The following is a 24,909-nucleotide window of genomic DNA, read 5'->3' as shown; positions in this document are numbered from 1 at the left end:
ATTAATAGAATTAAATGAAAGATAATATTCTTAGTTAGTTAAAAGACACATCTAAATCTAAATTTAACTTTTTAATTTAGAAGAAAATGTGTAACATTAAATTGAAAATGAAATAAAAGATCAGACACACTATATGTATGGTTGATGAAATAATTTCTTTATGTATGGTTGATGAAATAATTTCTGTCACTAATTGTAGGTGGGGAAATCATACTAATCCCCTTCTAGTCTAGGCACGATAGTGTTGTCAAATTAAATTAAAGTAAAATATTTATGATAATTATTGTTTTCTTTTAGTCTACAATTCCACAGTGGCATTTCATTTTGTGCCTCTCAACTATCAACATATTTTCTATTCCATAATATGTATTATTCTATGTGTCATTAGTTATAATTGATCAAAAAATATTTAATAAATATATTTTTAACTTAAAAGCATTAAGTTGAGATAATACTATCAAATGCTTCTAATAATGTTTGAGTGAAGGGAATGTTTGTTTCTTCATTTATAAGTTGAAGATACTATTAAATGCTTCCAGAGCACAATACGGAAACACATGATTGAATTAATTGAGAACAAAAGAGAAGCAAGTAAAGGATAAAGAAAATAACACACAAGATTTAACGTGGAAAACCCCTCAGTGTGAGAGGAAAAAACCACGGGCGATCAAGAGCAAAATTCCACTATGTAAAAAAGAAGAGTACAAGAAATCCTCTTACAATGATGAGGACAAATGACAATATTTTTTCTCACAAATACTCTCTCAAATGGAACAAGAATTCTCACCAAGAATGCACTCACAATATATGTGTAAATGAAAGAGATGTTGTGTGTTGTGAAGATGATTTTGAAGCTCTCTATATGTGTCCTTTTATAGGCAAGCAAAGTCTTGGTATCTTGGATATGAAGCATTGGATGCTTGGAAACAAAACCATAAAAGTGACATAAAATGCCCTTAAAGAGAGCCATAAAATTGTCATAAAATTCTTTTAAGGCATAGCAATGAGAGGCATCTAACAATCTCCACCTTGGCTCGAATTTCCTTCCAACTAGAAGTTGATTGAAAGTGCCATGGTGACTGATTTTTTGCAGCTTCCACTCTTCAATAATTCACAAACAATCGTTACATAAACATAAGCATATCTTGTTGACTGAAGTTTCATAGAATGAAAGTTCAATATTTATGCATTATCAATATAAAAATTTATACATAATTACTATATTATCCAACATTCATTTGAATTATTCTTAAGATTGAATGGTAATTAAGTATAAATAGTGAATGATAAAATATTATGAAGAGTAAATGATGATTTAATCTAAAGTACTTCCTCTATCAAATAATTGAAGCAACTATAACAAGTTTCATAACCATTTGTTAAACTGCCACACTTCCACTCTAGAAACACAATCAATGGCACTGCATCGGTCATCAAAATAGTACATTAACCTTTGTATTATAAGATTGTCTGAAGGACTTCTACAAGATAGTTATAAATATTCACTGCTCAGAAGAAATGAGTTCACTTTTAGTGTAGAGAAAAAGCACGAAATACAAAGATATCCAGAAGATTGATTTAAAATACAATTTTTGGTACTGCAATAAGCTACAAAATTGGGAATAACTAGCAATTTGCCTCACATCAGCACTCCTTCCACATTATTAAGGGCTTTTTTTGCCAACTTAAATTTTTTAGTTAGAGCTTTATTGGTTTTCAAAATGTACTCTTTAACAAAAAAATCGATGCCTTCTCGAAGACTTTCGAGTTCTGGGGTCACTGCTGCTCGAGTGAACATATTCCACACCATGCTATCGGGATACTCGAAAATAGCCTCGAACAGCATGCGGAAATGCATAATCCTTCTTGGTGTTAACAGGGTGTAATCACCTAAATCCAGAGTCTTCAAAACTGCAAGGGAGAGGGTAAATGAGGCAAGCATTTCAGCCACAAATTTTGCAAGGTGCATTGACCTCATAAGCTGCATTGACTCCAGCTGCTTAAAGTGATCCCACAAGCAAAACTGCAAACAAAAGGCATAGGAAAATTATGAGGGATACCTAAACACATGTAACTGGATTTCAAATTCCACTTTCAACTCATGGTTCTTACTTAGTTACCGAACTCCTTCCCACATTCTGCATTTAAAGACAAAACCAATATACTATATTGAAGAAAATGAAGTAGAACTTGACATCTTACTCCTGTAACTGAAGCATGTCAAATACAATTTTTTCATGTATTGTTGTAAGAAAATCTTCTAATTTTTTTTAAGGCTTAAATATACTTTTGGTACATAAACTTTTTACGAATGTTCAATTTAGTCCTTTAACTTTTTTTGATATTTTTTTAAGATTCAATTTGGTCCTTCCATCATAATAGGAAATTTTGCACCAGAAGTAGTTTGAGTGGAATATTCTGTGAATATGCTTCCTTTCTTCTTCAGAAACTGAGCTTTTGCGCAGGAAAATGGAAAATCAGTAGAAAACTCCATTATCTCTCTTCATTTCTACTACATCTGCTTTCTCATTCTACATAGATCAGAAAATATGGTGACGAGCTCGCTGATGTGGGTTATACAGATGGAAGGTGGCGGTGGCTCAAGGTGGAGCTGTTGGAAAATGTGACCATAACTTGAAGGGAGCCGAATTCGCAAGCTGCAGCTCCAGACTTAAGGAATCTTGCCGGAAAACATGATCGAAAGGTGGTGGTTCACCTTGGCTGGTCTGTCTCGAACTAGAAGAACAGGACTCGCAATTCAGAGCCGCGATTGTCAGACCTGCTTCAGCAGTGCCCCATGGTGGAGCCTGGCAGAGGGTTACAGAATTTTGGCTATGGTGATGACCGGTGAAGATGTTTGGTTCTGTTTTTCTATTATTCAAGTTATGGAGCTTCTATGGTGGAGTGAAGGTAATAGCCATGGACTGTGTACAATGAGAAAGAAGAAGCAGATGCACTAAAGGGTAAGGAAGGAAGAAGGGAGAGAATGTTGTTTTCCAGCGGATTTTTCAGTTTCCGGAAAACTGAAGAAGGAAGAACATTCCACCCAAACAGAAGTTGTTATAACGGGAAGACCAAATTAAACCTTAAAATTAAAATAAAGGACCAAAACAAATCAAAAAAAGATAAAGGACCAAGTTGAACATTCGTAAATAGATAGAGGACCAAAAGTATATCTAAGCCTTTTTAAAAAGGCAAAACTGTTATTTGGCCCCTTAACTTATTTTACTTTATCAATTTGGTCTTTCAACTTTTCCCCTCATTTCAGTCCCTTAACTTTGCTTTTGTAATCACGCCAGTCCCTGCATTAATTTTTTCCCACATGTATCACTTTGTCGTGCCATGTGTCTACGTGTGTCACATGTCTCTTTCTAAACGTATCACATAAGCAAAAAATTACATGAAGGAACTAACTTGACAGCGGAAACAAAGTCGAAGGAACAAATTGAGAAATAAAAGATTGAGGAGCAAACTGAGAAAAAAATAAGTTTAAGGATGAAAAGTGGTTATGCATTTTGTGAGCAGCTTATTATCTGCCTTCTGAAAAATAGTAATGAGATTTGCAACTTTTTTAATCTAAACAGTTCGAGCCATGAGCCCAAACCACAACCTAAAAATCTATCAATGCAATGAGAAGGCCTCATGAAGCTTGAAAACATGCATGTATGGTAATACAATTCATCTTGCTTAAGAAAGCATTAACAAAAGAAACTACAATTGATGTTTCCCACAAAGATAATAACACATTGAAGTATGAACTGTAATGTCAAGAAGAAAAAAGAAGAAACTTATCCACTAATATAATATTTTTCACCAAAAAAAACCTGAAATATTCAGTTTAATTGTTTCTAGGATATTGGAATTAGCATAATAACATATGAGATTTCATCTCAACACATTATCTCAAAACACATCAAAGGAGATTGGGGGTGGCTGGTGTATCTATAAACAACAGATCTCTGTGTTATGCACCTCTGAAGTAAAGAGAAAAACAAGGAGAGAAAAAACAATACCTGTAGAGTAAATTTATGGTTTTTGTCATGCTCACACAACTTTGTAGCTAGCACAGTATAATACTTGTTAAAAACTTTCTCTTGCAAACAACAATCAACAAGAACCCGCATTATATCTCTGTCCTGTAGTAGATTAATAAAATATATCACAAGATGGAAGGCATCGTAATTGAAGGAAAACATTAATAAACAGGAAAAAAATGCCAACCTGCTTTCCTGGTAATTCCAATCTTAAAAGCTTCTCAAATGCATCAATATAGTCATCCCCGCTCATTATTATACAAAAGATCGCCCTTCTGGAATCTGTGTTCATTCTTTGAGAAGCAGCAAGCTGCAGCATTCTTTGGGTTTCAACAACATCTTTGTCTATTCTGTTAGCAACTTCTTCAACATTATCTGTTGCAGAAACGACATCCCCAGACAACCACCACTGGCCCTTCTTCTCAGGATCAAGTAACTTGCTCCACTTAAGCCCTCTAAGCATGATATCGTCAACTCTTAACTGGAAACAAAATGTAAATTGAAAATTTGAACAACATACGATAAAAAGGATTCAAGCGGGTTGGATGAAATTTGTAGAATGCTTCAGGTGTCAAATATGATAAAAATATATCACTCAAGCTTAAGGGGAAGTTTTATCGCACGAGTATAAAACCTATACTATATGGGACATAATGTTGAGCCATAAAATGTCAACAAGAGAATAAACTCCATGAAGCAGAGATGAAAATATTGTGTTGAATGAGTAAACACACTAAACAATATAGGATTAGAAACAAATGTATTGGGGAGATAATTGGAGTAACTCCTATTGTAGAAAAGATGGTAAAGTCATGCCTTATGTGGTTTGGAAATGTATGGAGGAGACCAATAGAAGTCATCGTAAAGAGAGTAGATCAAATGAAGGTTAGTCCAAGTCCTAGAGGAAGAGGGAGGCCAAAAAACCATAGGTGAAACAATTAAAAAAGATTTAGATCAATGTTTTGTCAATGAACATAATTCAAGATAGAGCACTATGATGTCATTCGATCCATGTAGCCGACTCCACCTACTAGGGTTAAGGCTTGGTTGTTGTATATGACTACCAATGAATAGCAAACAAGAAATATGTAAAGCAATCTTAAACAAGAATTATCATTTTCATAATACATATGCTGAATAACAAAACAAGATAAAATGTTGGACAAGTTGGCTGTTTTGCCCTTGGTGATGTTGTTAAGTCAAACTTAGTAAATAAGAATATGAATCCTCTAAAAAAAAGAGCAAATAAATTGTGGCTGACTTTGTGAAGAAAGTCAAGAAACACAATACTTCCGAAGTCTGTTTTATAACTACTCCACATCATATGAAAAATTAAACTCCAGTGCCTTCAACAAGAAAAGAACTAGAACACAGATCTAAAAACCATCAAATTAGAGGGTTACCTCCTGCCTGAAGAAACTATAATACCTGAATCTGGACTTTAATTAAATATGTTTGAATCATTCTAAAAATGCAAAATTTAGTCTTATAAATCATAGCATCACAACAAGGGTGCTCACAGCGATAGGAATGCCAATCTAATAAGAGCAAGTAAGCTCATCCATAAAAACTAATTAAACTAAGCATGCATATCGATGGCCAAAAAATGACAAAATTAAACCTTAACAGTTACACATAATTTAATATATTTTGTTTTTGTCCTTATGAGTTATGAGTGTCTTCTTTCCACCTGAGTATACTTTTTCTAATTCAGGAATTTATTTTATTTTGAAAAGAAATTATAATGGAATATAACATGACAAATTAGAGAATGAAACCTTCTGTAACCACTTTTTAATCCGAGTATGATGTGCAGGATCCTCTTTTGCCTTTTTCTTGTTGTTCTTGATGTCATATATAGTTTCAAGCATGAAACCCATCTACAAGTTTTACCAAAGAATCAGTGCTGAACAATGTGCAGAAAATTTTGAGGCACTTTCCGTTAAGAGAACATAGCGTACTCACTCGTTTACTATTTTTCTTTTCATGGTCATCTCCAGCAGAAGCCTTCAACTCATTTGCCTTGTTCTGAACACTAACAATAAAATTTTTCATGGAAGTGGGATCATCAGCCCTAATTGTCATCCCACAGCCTATTCAGACAAATACAATAAAACAATGTCAGAGATGGTTCAGTGATGAGTAAGTTCCCATCAGTTATTTAGAGTAGTACACCCATTCTACTATATAATAGAGTAAATACACATTTCAGTCCTCATATTTTTCGATCTTACCAATTTGGTCCCTCAAAAATTGAAAAAACCCAAAATGGTCCCTAAAAATTTCAAATGTGGGTCAAATTAGTCCTTTTTAGCATGTTTTACAACACCTGATAGGGACTAATTTGACCTTAAAAGGGACTAATTTGACTCACATTTGAAATTTTTTGTGACCATTTTTGGTTTTTTAATCTTTGAGGGACCAAATTGGTAAGTTGAAAAACATGAGAGACTTAAATGGGCATTTGATCTATATCGTAGTATAAAATGCCTTCTGCAAGGGAAAAAAACGTCAAACAAGGAAAAAGTCCATTTCATCAGTAATCCCTTTGGTGTGGGACTTCCTTACATTGCTTATGCATATGATGACACTAGTAAGAAAAGATGATTGGTAAGGAATCGTTGTATAAACTCTACAGTTTTCACCCCCAGCAGTTCTAAATAGAATTTAACACAAACCAAAGTACGAACACAGAATTAAAGAGACAAAAAACTTACATTGTAACACTGTCAAAATGACAGAGACATCTACCTCGGTTAAACCTTTGCTCAGCATGATTAGAAAGTCAAATATTAAATCGCTGTGAAGCATTTCAGGAGATATTTATTAGAATATTATATTTAATAAGTTATACTATGCCATAACAAATTGCATGGTGTAGTACAGTTTACCTAGAACAGACTCCAAATATGCATAAATACGAGAAGAGAAGAGTAAGATTCCGCAAGGAGAGACTGTCTTCTTTATCGTACTCATCCTGGAGAGAAGATATATGAAGATATTATTTGTAATCTTTAAACACTACAATGTGAGGTATAGGGTGATCTGGAGAAGAAACTTAGATGGAAAAGGCAACAGACAATAACCACATAAGCAGAGCTGACATTTATCTATTCGTCCGACTATACCTCAAAGCATTTGGCAAAGGAGACCATAAACTTTGCACTGAAGTCAACACCAACCGTACATGCCATCCCTGCAACAAATGCAGCAAAAACAGCAGCATACCTTCACATGAAAAAATTGTCAGATACACCGAAAACAGCAACATAAATGACCAGAAAGCTATACACGAGCAAAATTTAGAATTAAATATCCTTCAGTCTGTTCCTTCTTTTTCCTATGTAATCAATCTTGACTATTCCAGGTTCTGCATCTAAGCTTACAATTAAAGTTCACTGAATCCCAATACAATATTTTGAATGGCTAAACCATATCTTATCACTTAATTTGAAGTTACAATTAAATATGGTTGAATATGCCCATTTATTTTACAAACTCCCTTACAAAACAATGGCACACAACAAATTGTTTCCAATATAAAAAACAAAAAATCAAATCTTTACTATTTAGCAAATTGACTAGGGAGGTAAGCTAAAATAGGAAGGCAAAGAATACATAACTGTTCATTGCCACGGGGTCCACCAGCACAGGATGCTAAAATCTCCTCAGAAATAATCTGTGATGCCACACTACGAACAACAGACTGCAAAGGGATTAAACCAAAAAAGTAATGGTTAAAATTACAGAAGACCACAAGTGCTTTGGTTTCATAGAACGATTAGTCAGAAGAAATAAAACTTCAGAAACATAGATATATGCCAAAAACTGAAACCTGACATATAAATATGTCAAGTCTCAAGTCCACAAGTCAAGCAATTGGACACTGTAAATAGTAAATGCACCAGAGGTTTCCATTTATCAATATGACACTATATGGTTCAATTTGTATTTTAAATATCATAAAGAGTGGCAGCACAAAATATTTTACAATGGACACCATTCTTTACAAAGAGAAGATCACCATGACTTTTCTTTTTTAAATCTCTACAAAACTTATCATAATTCATAAGAGATCAATTTTTTTCTCAAGAGAACTCTGACCTCCATGCTAGAGTTACATGAAGTTTTGACCCATTATGATAGGAATAGAAAGAATAGGCCTGTGATTAAAAATGTGTATAGGAGAGGGAAGAGGAAAGTTTGGCTAAGTAAATAGCAAAATCCCTTCTTTACCCCTAGGTAGTTAATTCGGTTAGGAAGTCTATAAATAGAAAGTGTGGGCTGGGTAGTTAGGCAGTTAAGAAATAACCATTCTGATTTAGGAAATCAGAGAAGGATTAGGGTTGTGGAATCCTAGAAGTGTTCTATTCATCTTCTTCATTGTAATTCTCTCTATTCTCAATAAAATTCATAGAACCCTAACAGAATCTCGTTGATTCTGTGTTAGGGGCAATATTCATTCTATTTTCTTCTTAATTTTCCCTATTTCTAGATACCAGTGCTTATCACATTACCACAAAAAAGAAATTAAATTGGAAAAGCAAAGTAGACCATACTGCTTCTTCAAGGTTGAACTATATTTTCAATACTAGCCACAGATTACACATACAATAACCTTTTTATTGTTTGAACAGAGCATTAGTTGGAACGAAAAAGAAAGACAAATTGTAAGAATTCTTATGACAGTTTATAATCTCTTGTTGACCTCTTCTTTTATCCATCTCAAAATGAGATAATATTACTTTAGAAAAAACAACTGTAGGAGTTGCATACCTGAAAGATCAAGGACAATTCTCCAGTGATTGATTCAACATTAGATTCAGAAAGCCTGTTAAGGAGACCTGAAGAACAAGTTCAAGTTAAAGAAAAGCAATCAGTGGTGTAGAACTTCAAAGTAAAAAATAAAATAAAAAGTATATCGTCTTTACCCCGTACACGTCTTCGAATTTGAGTATGCTCTTCAGGTTCATTACCAGCACGTGCTCTCAAGTGAGGTGCTATATATTTTTCTTTCGCTTTCTTTACCGGAACTTCAGCAGGAACATCCTCTGATGCCACATCCATTTCACAGGATTCCACATCACCTTCTTGCTGTTGGTCCAACAACTTTCTTTTCTTATTCTTCGTCCTTGAAGCTGTACCATTAGGAACTTCTTTTGATGCTCCATCTTCATTAGAAGCATCATCTGCTCCCGATATTCCACCAACTGACTCTGCCTCCATCCCTTCCTTTGACAACATGTTCTTCTTAAGTTTCTTACTCGATGTGCTCTTTTTTGATTTCTTCTTCAAGGGTAATTCACTAGAACCAGGAACCTCCTCATCACCGATAAACTCAGTATAAGATGACATTCCTTCGAGTAACATGCCCAGCCCATCATCCACTCCCCTCAATCTCCCTTCCTTCAACTTGAGCTTCTTGGAAAGTTTTCTTTCCAATTCTAGATCCTTCATGGCAGCTACAGAAACTTCTGGCTCATATAACTCTTTGGCCCTTGTCTTCTCAGAACTTTTCCGAGAACCCTTCTTCACTTTTTTCATTTTCTTTGCAACAGGGCCAGAAGTCTCGTCTGACATGGGACGTTCTTTAATTTTCTCATGTTTCCTAGTGTTAGGTTCTGATTTCACAGTTTCTGTTTCCTTAGGAGTAGGAGTAATTGATTTGTCCAATTTGGTTATAGTTTTTGAATCTGAATTACTGGTACTTGTTTTCGATGATCTAGATTTCTATAGACAAAAATAAAAAATACATTGCTCTAGTGAGAAAACAAGACACAAATAAAATTGAACAATAATAAGTATAGCAATGAGCACAGACCATGCACTTGGATTAGCTTAAGTATAGCAATGAGCACAGACCATGCACTTGGATTAGCTTATTTAGTGCTACTTTGTTTCATTTTTTTTCCACAAAAAATAGTGATTATTTTGATAAAAAAATCACTTTTATCACTTGCACACACGTCTACGAAGGTAACATTGCATACATTTACCCTCCCCAAGTCCCACTAGCTGAAGCACTGGGCCACCTTTTTTAACAACAAAGCTGAAATTCAGCTTTTTTGAGAAGCTGTGTATTTTCCTCAAAAATCAGCTTTTTAAAAACCCACTTTCTCAAAATCACTTTTTTAAGCCTAAACAATCATGCCCATAATAAAAAGAAAAAATGGAATTTTTCCTTCAAAATTAGTACAGAAAAAATGCAGTAAGATACCTGGTGATGGAGCCAGGATTGGTGTTTGGAAGCATTCTTAGCCAAACGAGATTCCTTCCTCCGTTCTCTGCGTGATTTGTCAACTGTTTGTTCCTTCTCTGCAACACAAGAACATAAATGTTACTAAAATTCAATACAAGAGTGAGAATTAACGTTCTTTTTAAGAGTTTAAGTTACCCATGCTTCGCAGTTGAAGTTCACAAAACAATTCAACTATGAGCTATGTCCGATTGCAATGGGCGTTTCGGGAAGGCGCCTCCGCGTTATGGTGGGGTGGTGGGGTGATGCGGCGGGGAAGCGAGGTGCAGCAACGGCAGAGGGTTTAGAAGAAATAAGGAATTGGGTTGTTGTGTTAATGGGAAATCGGAAACATGTAACTGGATCGGATACCTAATCGGGTCGGGTAGGCTTTAGGTCGGTCGGGTATTTAAAATTACACTTTGTAGATTTAGATTGGCTTGGGATGGATTGAGTTTATTAAGGATTATTACTCTCCTTTGTTTCTTAGAGTAAATTATTCACATTCTCTTATTTTAAAAGCTATATAAATCACTTATCCTTTTTCTAAGCTTACACAAGCCCTAATTTACATGATATATTGTAGATAATTAAATATATATTTTTAAGCAAAAAAAAAAAAAATGGTGATAGGTGTAATTCAGTTTAACAAAATCTTATATATTGTGAAGACAAGGTCAAATAGTATAGGATCAATCTTTTCATTGTTTTTGATTCATTACAATATGGTACAAGAGTAATTTAAACAATATCATCTTACAATTATAGGTGCATCTTATAACGAACAGAAAATAATGAAAATACATTAACCCTATATTATTTGGACTTGTCTCAACGGTATATCATATTTTGTTTAACTTAATTGCACTTATCACATTTTTTGTTTAAAAGGTTAAACTTATTTCTCATATAGGGATGATGAGTCTCATATATGTATATAAATTAGGGGTTTGTGTAGGTATAGAAAATGGAGAGTTGATTTGTGCAATTTTACTAAATTTAGGGGTGTTAGTATAATTTACTCTTTTTTTAATTATCGAGGATTCTATGTACATGGAGATGACAATGAGTCTGGATGAATCAGATAATGTATTATCTAGACCTACCCTAAACTCGTACTGGTACCCACTAAGTCTACTACCTATGAGTCATTGGGTACCTAGAAATTCAGAAAATATTTAAAAATTACAAAAAACTAATAATTTGTACACATGTTTCCTATAAACACATGTGTTATTTCAAACAATTAAAATAATAATAATAATAATAATAATAATAATTACAAAATATAATTAAAGTGCAAGTATATAACTTTAAATTGTTACTTAAATATAAATGATTTTACAAAAAATATAATTAAAGTAAAAGTATATAACTTTAAATGGTTACTTATATATAAATCATTTTACAAAAAATATATTTTAAAATAAGACAATAAAACTTATCAAACGCTTATGATCTCTCCATCAATATTATATCACTATGAATTAATAAACATAACATCACTACTTAATAATATAATATCATAATTATGACAAAAATATGTTTAGTTATGTTAGTGTGTATATATAATATAGATATAGAAATTGTGAGACTATTTATCCACCAGAATGGATACATCATCATCGAGATTAGGGTTCTTTAAATAATGTGTTTCAAAATCTTCGATTTCAACTATCAACGAGTCTAAAAATATGGACTCATTCCGTTGTAGATATTAGTGGCAGGTACTCATAAGTCTAGATACTCATTTCCATCCCTATATTTACACGAGTCTAGCTCCTTCCAGTAATGGAGAGGGCGGTGAGGGTAGTGCATACCTAATATTATAACACATGACAAAAGTAATGTTTCAATAGTCCAGATTTTATTTTTTTTAAATTAAATATTTAAAAAAATAGTAACCCCTCACACATTCAAAGGAAAGGAATCCATTTCATATTTACATATGAAAATTCTAAAGACACTAAATTTAAAAAATTGCTCTAATTCTCCAAATTATTCTTATAAAGTTACATTCTCCATCCTTTTAAGCAACATATCGCGAACACTCAATTTTGTCCAGCCAATATATGAAAAAAATATAAAAGTTTCAAAAACAACAAAAATAATTAAAAAGAACAAATTTTTAGATGTCACATAACCAACTTTATATCCTAACTGTTAGATTTTTAATCAGGAGTTAGAGAACCTTTGTTTATTGATAGTTTTATTTTAATTATGTTAAAAATCATTAATAAAATCTTTTGAAACTTTTAGTTGTTACCTTTTTTATATAAAATTCCTACATACTAGGGAGGTTACAAGACAAAATAGCTAAAGAAAAAAAGGAAAGTGGAACGAATGTGCACTTAAAAAACGTGCATGCTTTTCCAATATTAAGAATGGAAAAAGAGAGACGTTTAGTACATGAAGAAAAACTGAAACAAGAATGAAACATAAAAGAAGAGGAAATGTGGCAAATGAAGCTGAAGAAGGTTGGAATAAAAATGGATGTGGTTTGTGAAAAGAGAAAGAAAGAGACATCTCTCATTCATTTTTATTTACTCCTTGTAACTCCCTATATAAATTGCCACCAATGTGACTTATTGTAAAAGGAGGGACCTTTGAGACTCGAGAGAGAAGGTGAAGAGTGAAGGAAACTAAAACAAAAAGGACGAAGAGTAACATAAAACAAAAAGGATAAGAGAGGACATCATCTTCATCCTTCATTATAGCAAAACATCTCCACATAAAAGAATGAGAATGTGGGAGCAATCATTAATGGAACTCATGTGTGAGCTTGTGTGATAAAAGTAGGGATTCACTAGGCAGTCAAGACTTTCTCATACCATGTAACTAGTAGGAGACTCGTGCATTCACACGGGTAATAATATGTATTGCATGAATTTAATTAAATAGTAATTACATAACTTGTTAAATGAAATGTGATTGAGGAATACCTACTAAAACATGTTTCGTAGTAATTCATTGCTAATGTAAAGATGGTGGTACAATGAAATGGTATTGAACCTGTACCGTTAAAAAAAGGAAACATGATGTTTTTTAACAGTAGAATGTGACTAAATATTAAGTCATAAACCTTGCTTTGTATATATTTGATTGTTGATATAAAGCTGTTGTACAGTCATATGATATTGAATCTGTTATTTTAAAAAAAAATTAGTTAAAATAAATATTTCAAACATAATGTAAAATAAGTTGTAGAATATATGTTAAAGATTTTGGAAAACTTCTTTATAAACGATATTTGTCGTTGTCTTCAATGATTTACCATCCTTGTAATGTATCATTATCTTCAATCCTTTTTTGCTCTGTACCCTTGAAACAACTACATACAACTGACCATGACTGAATACTGGTCTAGGTAAATACAACCCCACACACTCTAGTGATTGACCTTGCGAGTTGTTGATTGTCATAGTGTATGACACAATTATATGGATGGTGATTGAGATGGTGACATTGATAACCTAGGAATGTAAGTAATATTTCCAATGTTTTTTTTTCCAGACATTATCTTTGCCTCAAGTACATGATTAGCCACCTTCGTAACCACCAACCTTGTACCGTTACATAACCCTTCAGACTGATCTAAATTCCTTAATAGCATAATCAGGGTGCCTACTTTCAGCTTGAACTTATGCCTTGGAAGTTCTGATGTGGAAAGTGAATTTAGAAATTCAAGAGTTAATATGTCGAATTCTTCATTATCATTAGCATCAGACATATCAACTTCATCTGAACTCAAGTATTCTTTTTCATCGCTTGTAAGTATACATTAGAATAATTATTAATATAAATGTAATAAACTTAATACTTTACCTGGAATTTTCATGAGAACATATGATGAGAACCTCTTCAGGAGATCCTTGTTTACAATGATCTATCTTGTTTGGTGTCCTTGAACCCACGGTTTTATGGGTGCTTTTTATGGATATGTTTTGGCAGCAAGGAAATTGTAGAGATAAAAGAAGATGGTTAAGGTATGGAGATGAAGGCGCCACAACAAGGATGTTGATAAGCCGGGTGCTATTCGCCACAAGAACGTGGTTCTTGATAAGAATATGTAATCTTGGTTCAGCCAAGAAGTTAGGAGAAGAACTCTCACACAAGAAGGAATAAACCTTGTATTTTCACACCAAATTAAACTTCAAAGATCCATTCTTCCCAGTCCGGACTACAGTCTTTTATATCTCCCGAACAATGATCTTAGCCACATCAATCGTCAAGCCCTTCAAGAATGCATAGATGAGACAACAATTAGAGAAGGGCATAGATGATACGTGACTGTTTGGAATCACGTCGTGGAGCAAGAAGATCATCCAGACCTAAGCTAGGGTGGTCATGTGCTTCCTATAAATCCCGAGAGGTTGTCCATCATTGTTGGTGTTGTATGATCTTCCAGCCACACACAATAGTGCAGCAGTGGGTCCATTAGTGAACTCTCTATTGACATCAGCATCATAAAACTAGCACAAGTCTCCCTCTCGTGCTTCAAATGGGTTGTTCAGCAGATCATTGATAGTATCTCTATCAAATAGGATGGCCTTCCCCCTGACCCACGCCTTGTATGCGAATTCTTCCCCTTCTAGTGGGTAGGCATTGGCATAGAATTCACGAACGACGTCTGGGTCAAACTTGTCAAATGGTGTGGCCAATGCCCACCATTTCAGCTCTGTCAAGGGTGTTATGAAAATGGGGTATTCATCCGTTTTCATTTGGACCCTTCTTTTAGGAATGAAAACCCAGTTGAGGTTTGGTCGTTCCTATTTCCTTTTCTTTGTGAATGTAGCACGATCAAACTCTGAGGGGGCCATGTGAAGTTGATACTCCTTTCAACTTCTTAGGAGGGGGGTTCTTTTGAGCAACTGACTTTTTTCTCATGTAATACAGCAAATCAACAATCAATGACATTACCACAAACAACCACAGTGAACATTATAATCATGCATGAATGTCACAGTTGTGAAACAAACTAGGGTTTCCCATTTAGAAACCTAAATTATCTTAACAATGACACTCATAGTTCCACAACACAATGTAATAAACAATGACCACAACATAGCATTAAGAGCGCCTAATCTATCCTAAATGTGCCTAAAACCATTGAAACTTAACATAACACACATGTAAGATGATAATGAGATAAAAATTGCACTTACAATCCGCTCATGATGCTTGTTGGAGGTTGTGAACTAGATAATGCAACAAATGTGATTCAAAATCTTCGACAGGGTGCAAGCAAGGGTTTTCTTTTGTTTCTTTGTAATGGGGATGTGAGGGAATGAACCCCACAACCCCCTTTCTAAAAGGAAACTCGTGCCCTCTCACCCGGGCGAGGGACTCTCGCTTGGGTGAGCCACTCGGAATATGAAGGGTCTGTCATCCTCGCCTGGGCGATGGACTCTCGCTTGGGTGGGAAGCAAATAGAAAGCAACAGATTTATTGGCGCTTGAGCGAGGACTGCCTCGCCTGAGCGAGGGACCTGGTACTGGAAGGTTACCTTCCTCGCTTGAGCAAGGGACCTTTGATTGAAAGGTCACCTTCCTCGCGTGGGCTAGAATTGCTCATCTATTCCTCTTTTCTTTTTCTTTTTTATTTCTTTTTCACACTGATTATAACCTAAGTAACAGAAGAAAAAAAACATAAAGTAGGATTGCCTTCCAGTTAGCGCTGGTTTAACGTTATTAGCTCTACGCCTATTTTGTTATGCATCTTATAAGTTGATGATTGTGGTGAGCCACTCGACGTCACCACCCAAGTAAGGTTTCGCCCTTTAGCCATTGACTATCCAACTTCTCTGAGATGTTGGGTCTTGCAATTCGATCACTCCATGTGATTTAACTTCCTTAATTAGGAAGGGTCCTGACCATTTAGACCTCAGTTTGCCCGGAAATAACTTAATCCGGGTGTTGAACAGCATCATACTCTGACGCACCCGGAAGTCTTTTTGATGGATCCTCTGGTTATGATACAGCTTGACCTTCTCTTTATATAATTTGGAAGATTCATATGCAGTGAGCCTCATCTCCTCCAAATGTTGCAACTGAAGTTTCCTTTGGTCACCTACTACTTTGGGTCCAAATTGAAAAACTTGAGGGCCTAGAATGCTTTATGCTCAATCTCTACGTGCAACTGACAAGCCTTCCCATATACCAGCTGAAATGAGGATAATCTAGTGGGTGCTTTGAATGTTGTCCCATAGGCCCATAGTGCATCATCCAATCGAAGAGACCAATCCTTCCATGTGGTTGACACTATTTTTTCCAAAATTCTCTTGATCTCTCGATTGGACACTTCCGCTTGTCCATTTGTTTGTGGATGATAAGGTGATGCTACCTTGTGTCGGACCCCATAGTGTTGTAGGACCTTCTCTAATTGTAAATTGCAGAAATATGATCCTCCATCACTGATAAGTACTTGAGGTGTGCCAAACCGACTGAATACATTCCTCTTCAAAAACTTGATCACAGTCTTAGCATCATCCTTTTGTGCAGCTACTGCCTGTACCCATTTGGACACATAATCCACCGCCACCAGAATGTATACTTGTGAGCACAACAGTGGAAATTATCCCATGAAGTCAATTCCCCAGCAATCAAACACCTTAATTTCCTGAATGTTTGTCAATGGCATTTCATTCCTCTTGGAGATCCCGCCTGATATCTGGCATTTATCACACTGCTATGTATAATGATGTGCATCCTTGAATACAAAAGGCTAGTAGAAGCCAGATTGGAGGACTTTTGCAGTAGAAACTTCTCACCAGGAAACTTCTCCACCACCTCTGACTCTCTTACTATGACCTCTTGATTGACCAGTCTTGATAAATGATCTACTACACAATTTTCGCTCCCCTTTTTATCCTTGATCACCAAGTCGAATTCATGTAACAACAAAACCCAACGCAACAATCTCGGCTTGGAGTCCGATTTAGTTAGCAAGTATTTTATAGCAACATGATCAATAAAAATTATGACTTTGGAGCCAATCAAATAGAATCTAAATTTCTCCAAAGCACACACTATAGCTAGTAGTTCTTTTTCTGTGGTGGCATAATTAACTTGTGCCTCATTGAGTACCTTACTAGCGTAGTGTATAGCATGTAAAACTTTAGCTTTTTGTTGTCCTAGTATTGTGCCGACAGCATAATCACTAGCATCACACATAAGTTCAAAATCAAGATGCCAGTCGGGCGCTAGTATAGTAGGAGCAGAAATCAGTTTTTGTTTTAAGGTTTCAAAAGATTTGGCACACTCAACATCAAATTGAAAAATAGTATCTTTGTTTAGAAAATTGCTGAGTGGCTTTGCTATTTTAGAAAAGTCTTTAATAAACCTTATATAGAAACCTGCATGCCCAAGGAAACTCCAAATTCCCTTGACATTAAGTGGTGGTGGAAGGTCCTTGATGACCTCAATCTTTGCCTTGTCAACTTCGATGCCCCATGAAGAGATCTTGTGTCCCAAGACCACTCCCTCAGTCACCATGAAGTGACACTTTCCCAGTTCAGTACCAGGTTTGTCTCAACACATCATTGCAGAACGATGTCCAGATTTGTCAAGTAACTCTTAAATGACGACCCGGAGACCGATAAGTCATCCATAAAGACCTCAATCCACTGCTCCACAAGATCAGAAAAAATAGCTAACATGCACCTCTGAAATGTTGTTGGTGCATTGCACAGTCCAAATGGCATCTACATGTATGCGAAGACACCAAAAGGACAAGTGAAAGCTGTTTTTCCTGGTCTTAAGGATCCATAGTGATTTGATTATAACCAGAATAGCCATCCAGGAAATAGTAGAATTCTTGTCCAGCCAATCTTTCAATCATTTGGTCCATGAATGGCAGAGGAAAATGATCTTTGCGAGTAGCATGGTTCAGTTTCCGGTAATCAATGCACATTCGTGATCCAGTGATTGTTCTGGTCGGGATTAATTCATCCTTGTCATTCCTGACCACAGTCATACCCCCCCTTCTTTGGGACCACCTGAACAGGAGTAACCCACTTACTATCAGATATGAGATATATCATCCCAGCATCTAATAGTTTCATCACTTTCTTCTTCACTACTTCCTTCATAGTGGGATTAAGACACCTCTAAGGTTGCATCACTGGTTTGAAATCCTCTTCCATATGGATCTTATGCATTAAATAAGATGGACTGATTCCATGTAAGTCGGCTAGTGTCCACCATATTTCCCCTGCATTCTTCCTCAGCACCGCTATTAACATTTGTTCTTCATCAAATGAAAGGGCACTGCTGATGATTACCGGTTTCTGCCAAACATATCTTGATCATCTTATCATCCTCCATACTGTTTCCCTCTATGTCTCCCCTCAAAACCTTCTCCAAAGGACTACTCCTATTCAAATGAATGTCATCGAGCATGAATAAGTCCTCAATGACATCCACCCGAAAGCAGTGTTGCTTGTCCCTCGGATGCTACATAACCTCAAAAATATTAAAATTCACCTCTTGGTCTTCAACTCTTACCTTTAACTTTGCATCATCAACATCAATAATAACTCGAGCAGTCTTCATGAAAGGTCTGCTCAAAATAAGAGGAACCTCCTTATCCTCTTCAATATCTATGATGACAAAATCCACTAGAAAGACCAACTCATATACCTTCACCTAAACATCCTCTACAACTCCATAAGAATACTTGACAGATCTATCAGCAAGTTGCAAAGTCATCCTAGTAGGCCTGATCTCCAAATCCCCAATTCTTTTCAGCATAGAAAGGGGCATCAAATTAATGCTGGCGCCTAGATCAAGCAATGACTTTCCCAAAGATAATTCACCAATAGTGACCAAATAGTGAAGATGCCCGAATCTTTAGTCTTCTCAGGCAAAGACTTCTGAGTGATAGCACTACACCCAGCTTCTAAGGTCACTGTCTCTTCCGAAAACTTTCTTTTCTTTATGAACAAGTCCTTCGCGAATTTAGCATAAACATGCATTTGTTCCATCGTCTCCATGAATGGAATGTTGATCTGGAGGTTCTTGAATAAATCCAAGAACCTAGCATATTGTCGCTGCTTATCTTTCTTGGAAGGTCTCTTTAGATAAGGGAGATCCTTGAGTTGAGGTAGGTCACCCTTCCTCTTATCACTGTTCTCCCTTATATCATCATCATTAGTGACAACCCCTTCCTCATCTTGTACTGCATCATCCTTCTATGTCTCTCTGATTACTTTCTCTGATCTTCCAGCTTCAGTGTCTCTTAAAACCTCTTCCTCAACAACCAAGTTCTCACTAATACCCTTACCAATGACCTTACCACTTCAAGTAGTGATAGATTTTCAATGTTCTTTTGGATTGGTTTGAGTGATGGCAGAGAATTGTTGTCGATCTGAGTTTTGTTCTGCCATTTGCTTAGCCAACTGACCCACCCGAGTCTCCAAATTCCTGATAGAAGCTTCAATATTTTTCTGGTTTGAAATAGAGGCTTGCATAAACTTCTCCAATGTTTCTTCCAACTTTGTATGCATCTCATGTAATGGTTGATGTGGACCTTGCTGATAAGAAGATTTATATGGTGGTTGCCTGTTAGATGGTCCTGCATTCTGCCTCCACCCAAAATTCTGATTCTAGTTCTGGTTTCCCCTCCAACCCTGTGAAAACTGATTGTTGAACGAAGGGTTGTTAGGGAAATTAGCCCGTCGAGGTGGATTGTTAACATACTGAACCTCTTATGCTTGTATGTTGGTAGGCATTGAGCAATTACCAATAACATGATCACCCCCACAAAACTCACAGTGTAGCAGCTAGTGATGAACAAAAGGAGTCTTTACAACATTCAATTGTGGAGGCAACTTGGACATTTTCTTCGTAATTGCCTCAATCTACCGTGTCAGAATTTTGTTCTGAGCCAAAATGGCATTAGAAGTATTTAAATCTAATACCCATATTTATTGTATTGTTGTTCTATTATGTTGAGCCTGATGATCTGTAGTAGATAATGCAGTAATAATTATGGTGGCTTACTCAGCATCCACTGCCATCATGGTGCGACCAACTGCGGCATCCAATATCATCTTAGTCTCTGGCTTCAACCCATTACAAAAGATGTTTAGTTGGTCAACATCCTCAAATCCATGGTTGGGACATTTCCTCAGCAACATCTGGAAACGCTCTCATGCCTCATAAAAAGCTTCCTCAACACCTTGTCTGAATGTTGAGATTTCAAACTTTGCATGCTCATACCTTGCTGGAGGAAAAAATCTTGTCAAGAACTTTGTTTCTAAATCACTCCAATTGGTCAAGCTTTGGGTTGGATATGATTTTAGCCATTCCCTAGCTTCACCAAGGAGGGAAAATGGAAAGAGCATCATATATGCAGCTTCCCTCTTGGTGTATGTATACCCCATAGTGGCCACCAACTCATAGAAATTGTCCAAATGAGCATACGAATCTTCATAATCCTTCCCCGTGAACTAGATTCAGATACGCAGGCTTGATTTCCACTGCCCTAGCGGTGTGTGGAATCACAATGCTAGAGTAGTGCCAAGGACCTTGATACAGAGCATAATCTCCTAATGTCCCCCTTGGAGGATTAGGCTATGGGTTATTATCAGCAGCATTATTGACATTCTCCATCTTCTGTCATTTCCTCGTTGAACACCTCGCTTGGGCGAGGGAGAAACAATAGCTATCAGATTTTTGACCTTCAATTGGCGCATGGGCGACAGTCCCTCGCTTGGGCAAGGGGTGACAATATTTTCTTGTGATTTTCTTCTGAATTATGGCTTGAGCGACCATTCTCTCGCTTGGGCGAGGCTTGTGTTGTTCAGAAACTCATTCTTCTATTTTATTCTCCTTTTTTCATCATTCCTAAACCTGCAAACAACAAAACACAAGTAATTTCCTGAATAATACAAGATTAGCTAAGTTATTGGGAATTGTATGTAATGACAGCATAAATACGCGTTAAGTGCCTCAAAAGCATATGAATTTCCTTAACAATTTGGCACTTAACAAGGTGTTTGCAATAAGGGTATTTATAATTTACCATCACCACAACAAAGTTCATATTTGGGTGTTGTAGTGTTTCTATGTTACGCTTTCGCTCTTCATACCACATGGATGCTCCACAATGATCACATTCAATAAGAAGATGTGGCATGTTCCCATATCTATTCATAAGATTTATACCTATAGATTCTTCATTCAAAAATCTCTTTTTCCTAGATTTGGCATGGATTTCTGATGGTTGGGTATGGGATGTCGAAGTTGAATAATCATTGATGTTGAATAAACCGTAACTGTCTTTGAATGTGGCAGAATTTAAATCTATATGCGATAGTGAGGTTCTACTCATTTTCATCGGTGTAGAATTTTGTTGTTGAGATTTCATCGATGAACATGTTTGTTGTTTTGATCTTGAATAATTTAAACCTTTATCCTTCAAAATAGACTTTCTTTTATTTCTTGCTATTAAAGAACAAATATTCAGTTTAGTTGTATCCATTTGATATCAACAGAAAAAGATACGCATTCAGAAAATCAAGTCTTGTTTTATGCACAATATATACATCCAAGTGTAAGATTAGTGTATAACTTAAATAATTGAACATTAATAAATAGAGAATGAAATTGGTAGCCACCACACAATTTATTGTTATTGTTACAGGTGGAATACATTCCCTTAACTGTAAGTGATGTACTTTGATTTCAATTTTTTTAAGTTCAATTTACCAAGCCAATAAAATTTGAAAGTCTTATCTATAAAGAAGGGCAATTTATTTATTGTTGCATATTAGGAGTTGATATAAAAAATTATGTTATGACTTAGTAATTATATTATACAAAGTAATACTCAAAAAAAAACTTTGTTGTATCCATAGAATTGTAATTCATACATATACAATTCTTTTTAAAAATTGCATAAAAATCTCCCACATGTTACATGATAATTTAAAAATTGGTCAAAAAGAATTTTAAAGGTGATACAAAATGAACAAAGTAGACCGAGGAAGAGATCATAGTAGAACATTCTATAATATGTCTACTTTGATAATCTGACCGAGGAATAGATCATAGAATAAATATTATTCAGAATAAATCACAAATTATAGTATACTCAATAATCTAACTCATTTGTAATTGAATACATAAATAATTTGAATAACAAAGTGCACTAACATCAAATTGCATTCCAAAATACCAAATTAATAAAAACCATTCCAGAATCTACGAAATATAATTGAAACAACATATCAGAATTATATAGTTTTTTTAACAAATGAAATTGAACATGTCAAAGGAATAAAAGTTGGAAAGTACATCAGTTTTGGAAGAGGAAGAAGATGACCACAAAATATATACGATATCATATTGAAACAAAAAATTGAATGAAAAACAACTTAAAGTAAGAAATTGCTATTAAAGTAGAATGTAACAAATAGAACAAATATATATTGAAAGCCCACAAAAAGTATTAAAGATAACATTTTTAAGACAAAAAATGACAAAGATGAGAGTAATAATAGCCACCCATAAGAGTAAACTATTTAAAATCTGGAAATTCAAGAAGAAATAATTGAAGACAGTACTCAATTTGTTATATACTTCACACAATCAACAACCACTAAACAAAAAATATAGTTTTTAAAATAAAGATAACAGTAATATATTGTTAGTAAGCATCTTTAGAATAAACATCATAATATTAATCTTCAAATAATGATCATTTGTTGAATAAGTACTCAAATAATGTCCACCCACCAACAATGGACATGCTGACAGTCAATTTGTTTCAATTAATTAAAACAAACTTGATAGATATAATATACTCACAGTAGAAAAATGACAAAAAGTTATAGAAAATATAATGCAGTAACAATTACCATATTGATAATAAGTCATTACTAATGCATTTTATAATATCAGAGACAATTTCATAGAGGCAAGTTACAAATTCAGAATGAATCACAAAAAGTAAAAATATTAATCAGAATGAATCACAAATTATAGTATACTCAATAATCTAACTCATAAACATCAATCTAGAATCTACAAAACAACATTCAGATAACATGTTCTTCCATTAAAATAAGTAACAACAACATATATAACTAAGATTAGTTACTCATACAGTTTAAAATATATATCAATATCTCATTCTAATATCCACATACACGTATTTTGGGAAAGACATTATATAAAAAAAAACATAAGCATATGTAAAGAAACAGAAACATTTCCTTATGGGGAGAATGTTGTACACACAGCTCTGAATGAAGTAATGACAGCCAACTTGCTTTCTTCAATGATAAATACTAAACACAAATGTAGTTGTTAAGAACAGAGTTCAAACGAAGAAGTTCTAAAAGAGGAATAATTATTTTTAGTAGGGAAACAACAATGGTAGTAAAATAAAGTTATGAAATTATTTTCCCTTCTTTTTTAATCCAAAACGATAAATGATGCTAACAAACATAGAATCTTACCTGAGCACTTTAAGAAGCATGGAGAAGAAATAGCATGGAGAAGAAATAGCATGTTAGAGAAGTTAACGTTTTTTTGAAGACCTAGCTGGATTCACCATTATATTTGCAGTAGGGTTTGAGGTCCTAAGGGAGAATGATAGATGAGTTAAGAAAAGGAAAGAAGGGGAATGACTTTTGCTTCTCTTTGTTTCTCACTCTTCCTCTAGTGAGTTGACATACTTTTTTTAAACTTTTTAAGTTTTAACTTTTCTTGTACCAGACTACATACCTGCTTTCTTCATCATGATTACAACATTGTGTTTTCTAATGTAATGTTGAAAATAATATGTCAAATAACCGACATAATGTAAAAGTAGAAAAAGTTAATCAAAATAATTCCAGTATGTCATTTTATATAAAATAGCATATTACATAGGAAAATCAATTTTGTATAGCCAAAAAGTAGTGATCAGGAGATAGTTTGTCATTCAAAGAATGGTGATTGATATGCAAAAAAAATATTTGAATAAATATACAGTTTATAATGTTAAAGCTCAATTATTTGTTTAATATCTGTAAATTTATGTGATATTTGTAATCTATCATTGTCAAATACTATTGCACAATTACTCATATAGATTATAACATAAGATTTTAATGTTTAAGAGAAATAAACATATATAATGATATTTTTTAACCACACATTGCATGATTTGAATTTATATTTGGTTTTAAACGTTAATGTTTAATGAAATCACACAGAAAACAAAGAGAAATTTGGTATTAATATCTTTGATGCAATAATCTCAAATTGTAAAATGATTAAATTTTATTAACATTTGAAACTAATGACATAAATTGTACATGAAAATAAATGAATAAATAGACAAATAAGTAATTGTATGTGTTCATGACTATATTTTCATTTAAAGGTCATAGTATCATCGATATTAAACAATGACCATTAGCATCGATTTAAAAAAAGTAAATCACATACTATATGGTATATCATGCACCACTCAAAATAATAAAATATCATTGGTTTATATGTTATGGTTAATGAATTTGTATATTAAATGACAGAAACAATTAACTTGAATTTACGTGATAAGCAAAATATATTACTTTTAAAAGTACGTAGATGTTCATCAAAAGTAAATAAGTGAATTCACAAAACATAAGGGTAGTCAGATGAT

At 34.5% G+C, this 24,909-nt stretch overlaps 1 protein-coding gene across 1 annotated transcript; it reads right to left on the bottom strand.

Annotated features, from left to right (window-relative positions):
- Nucleotides 1,483–10,644, bottom strand: LOC109360864 (nucleolar MIF4G domain-containing protein 1). The gene is given in 13 exon segments (XM_019606040.1): nucleotides 1,483–2,023; nucleotides 4,014–4,154; nucleotides 4,156–4,515; nucleotides 5,813–5,914; nucleotides 6,000–6,127; nucleotides 6,752–6,834; nucleotides 6,926–7,011; nucleotides 7,163–7,262; nucleotides 7,658–7,740; nucleotides 8,811–8,878; nucleotides 8,966–9,764; nucleotides 10,252–10,349; nucleotides 10,429–10,644. Coding segments are annotated over 13 exon segments (2,436 nt in total). The 5' UTR covers nucleotides 10,433–10,644; the 3' UTR covers nucleotides 1,483–1,639.

The sequence above is a fragment of the Lupinus angustifolius genome, chromosome LG11, assembly GCF_001865875.1.
Source record: "Lupinus angustifolius cultivar Tanjil chromosome LG11, LupAngTanjil_v1.0, whole genome shotgun sequence".
NCBI classification, from domain to species: Eukaryota; Viridiplantae; Streptophyta; class Magnoliopsida; order Fabales; family Fabaceae; genus Lupinus; species Lupinus angustifolius.
This window is presented reverse-complemented; position numbering and strand designations above follow the sequence as displayed.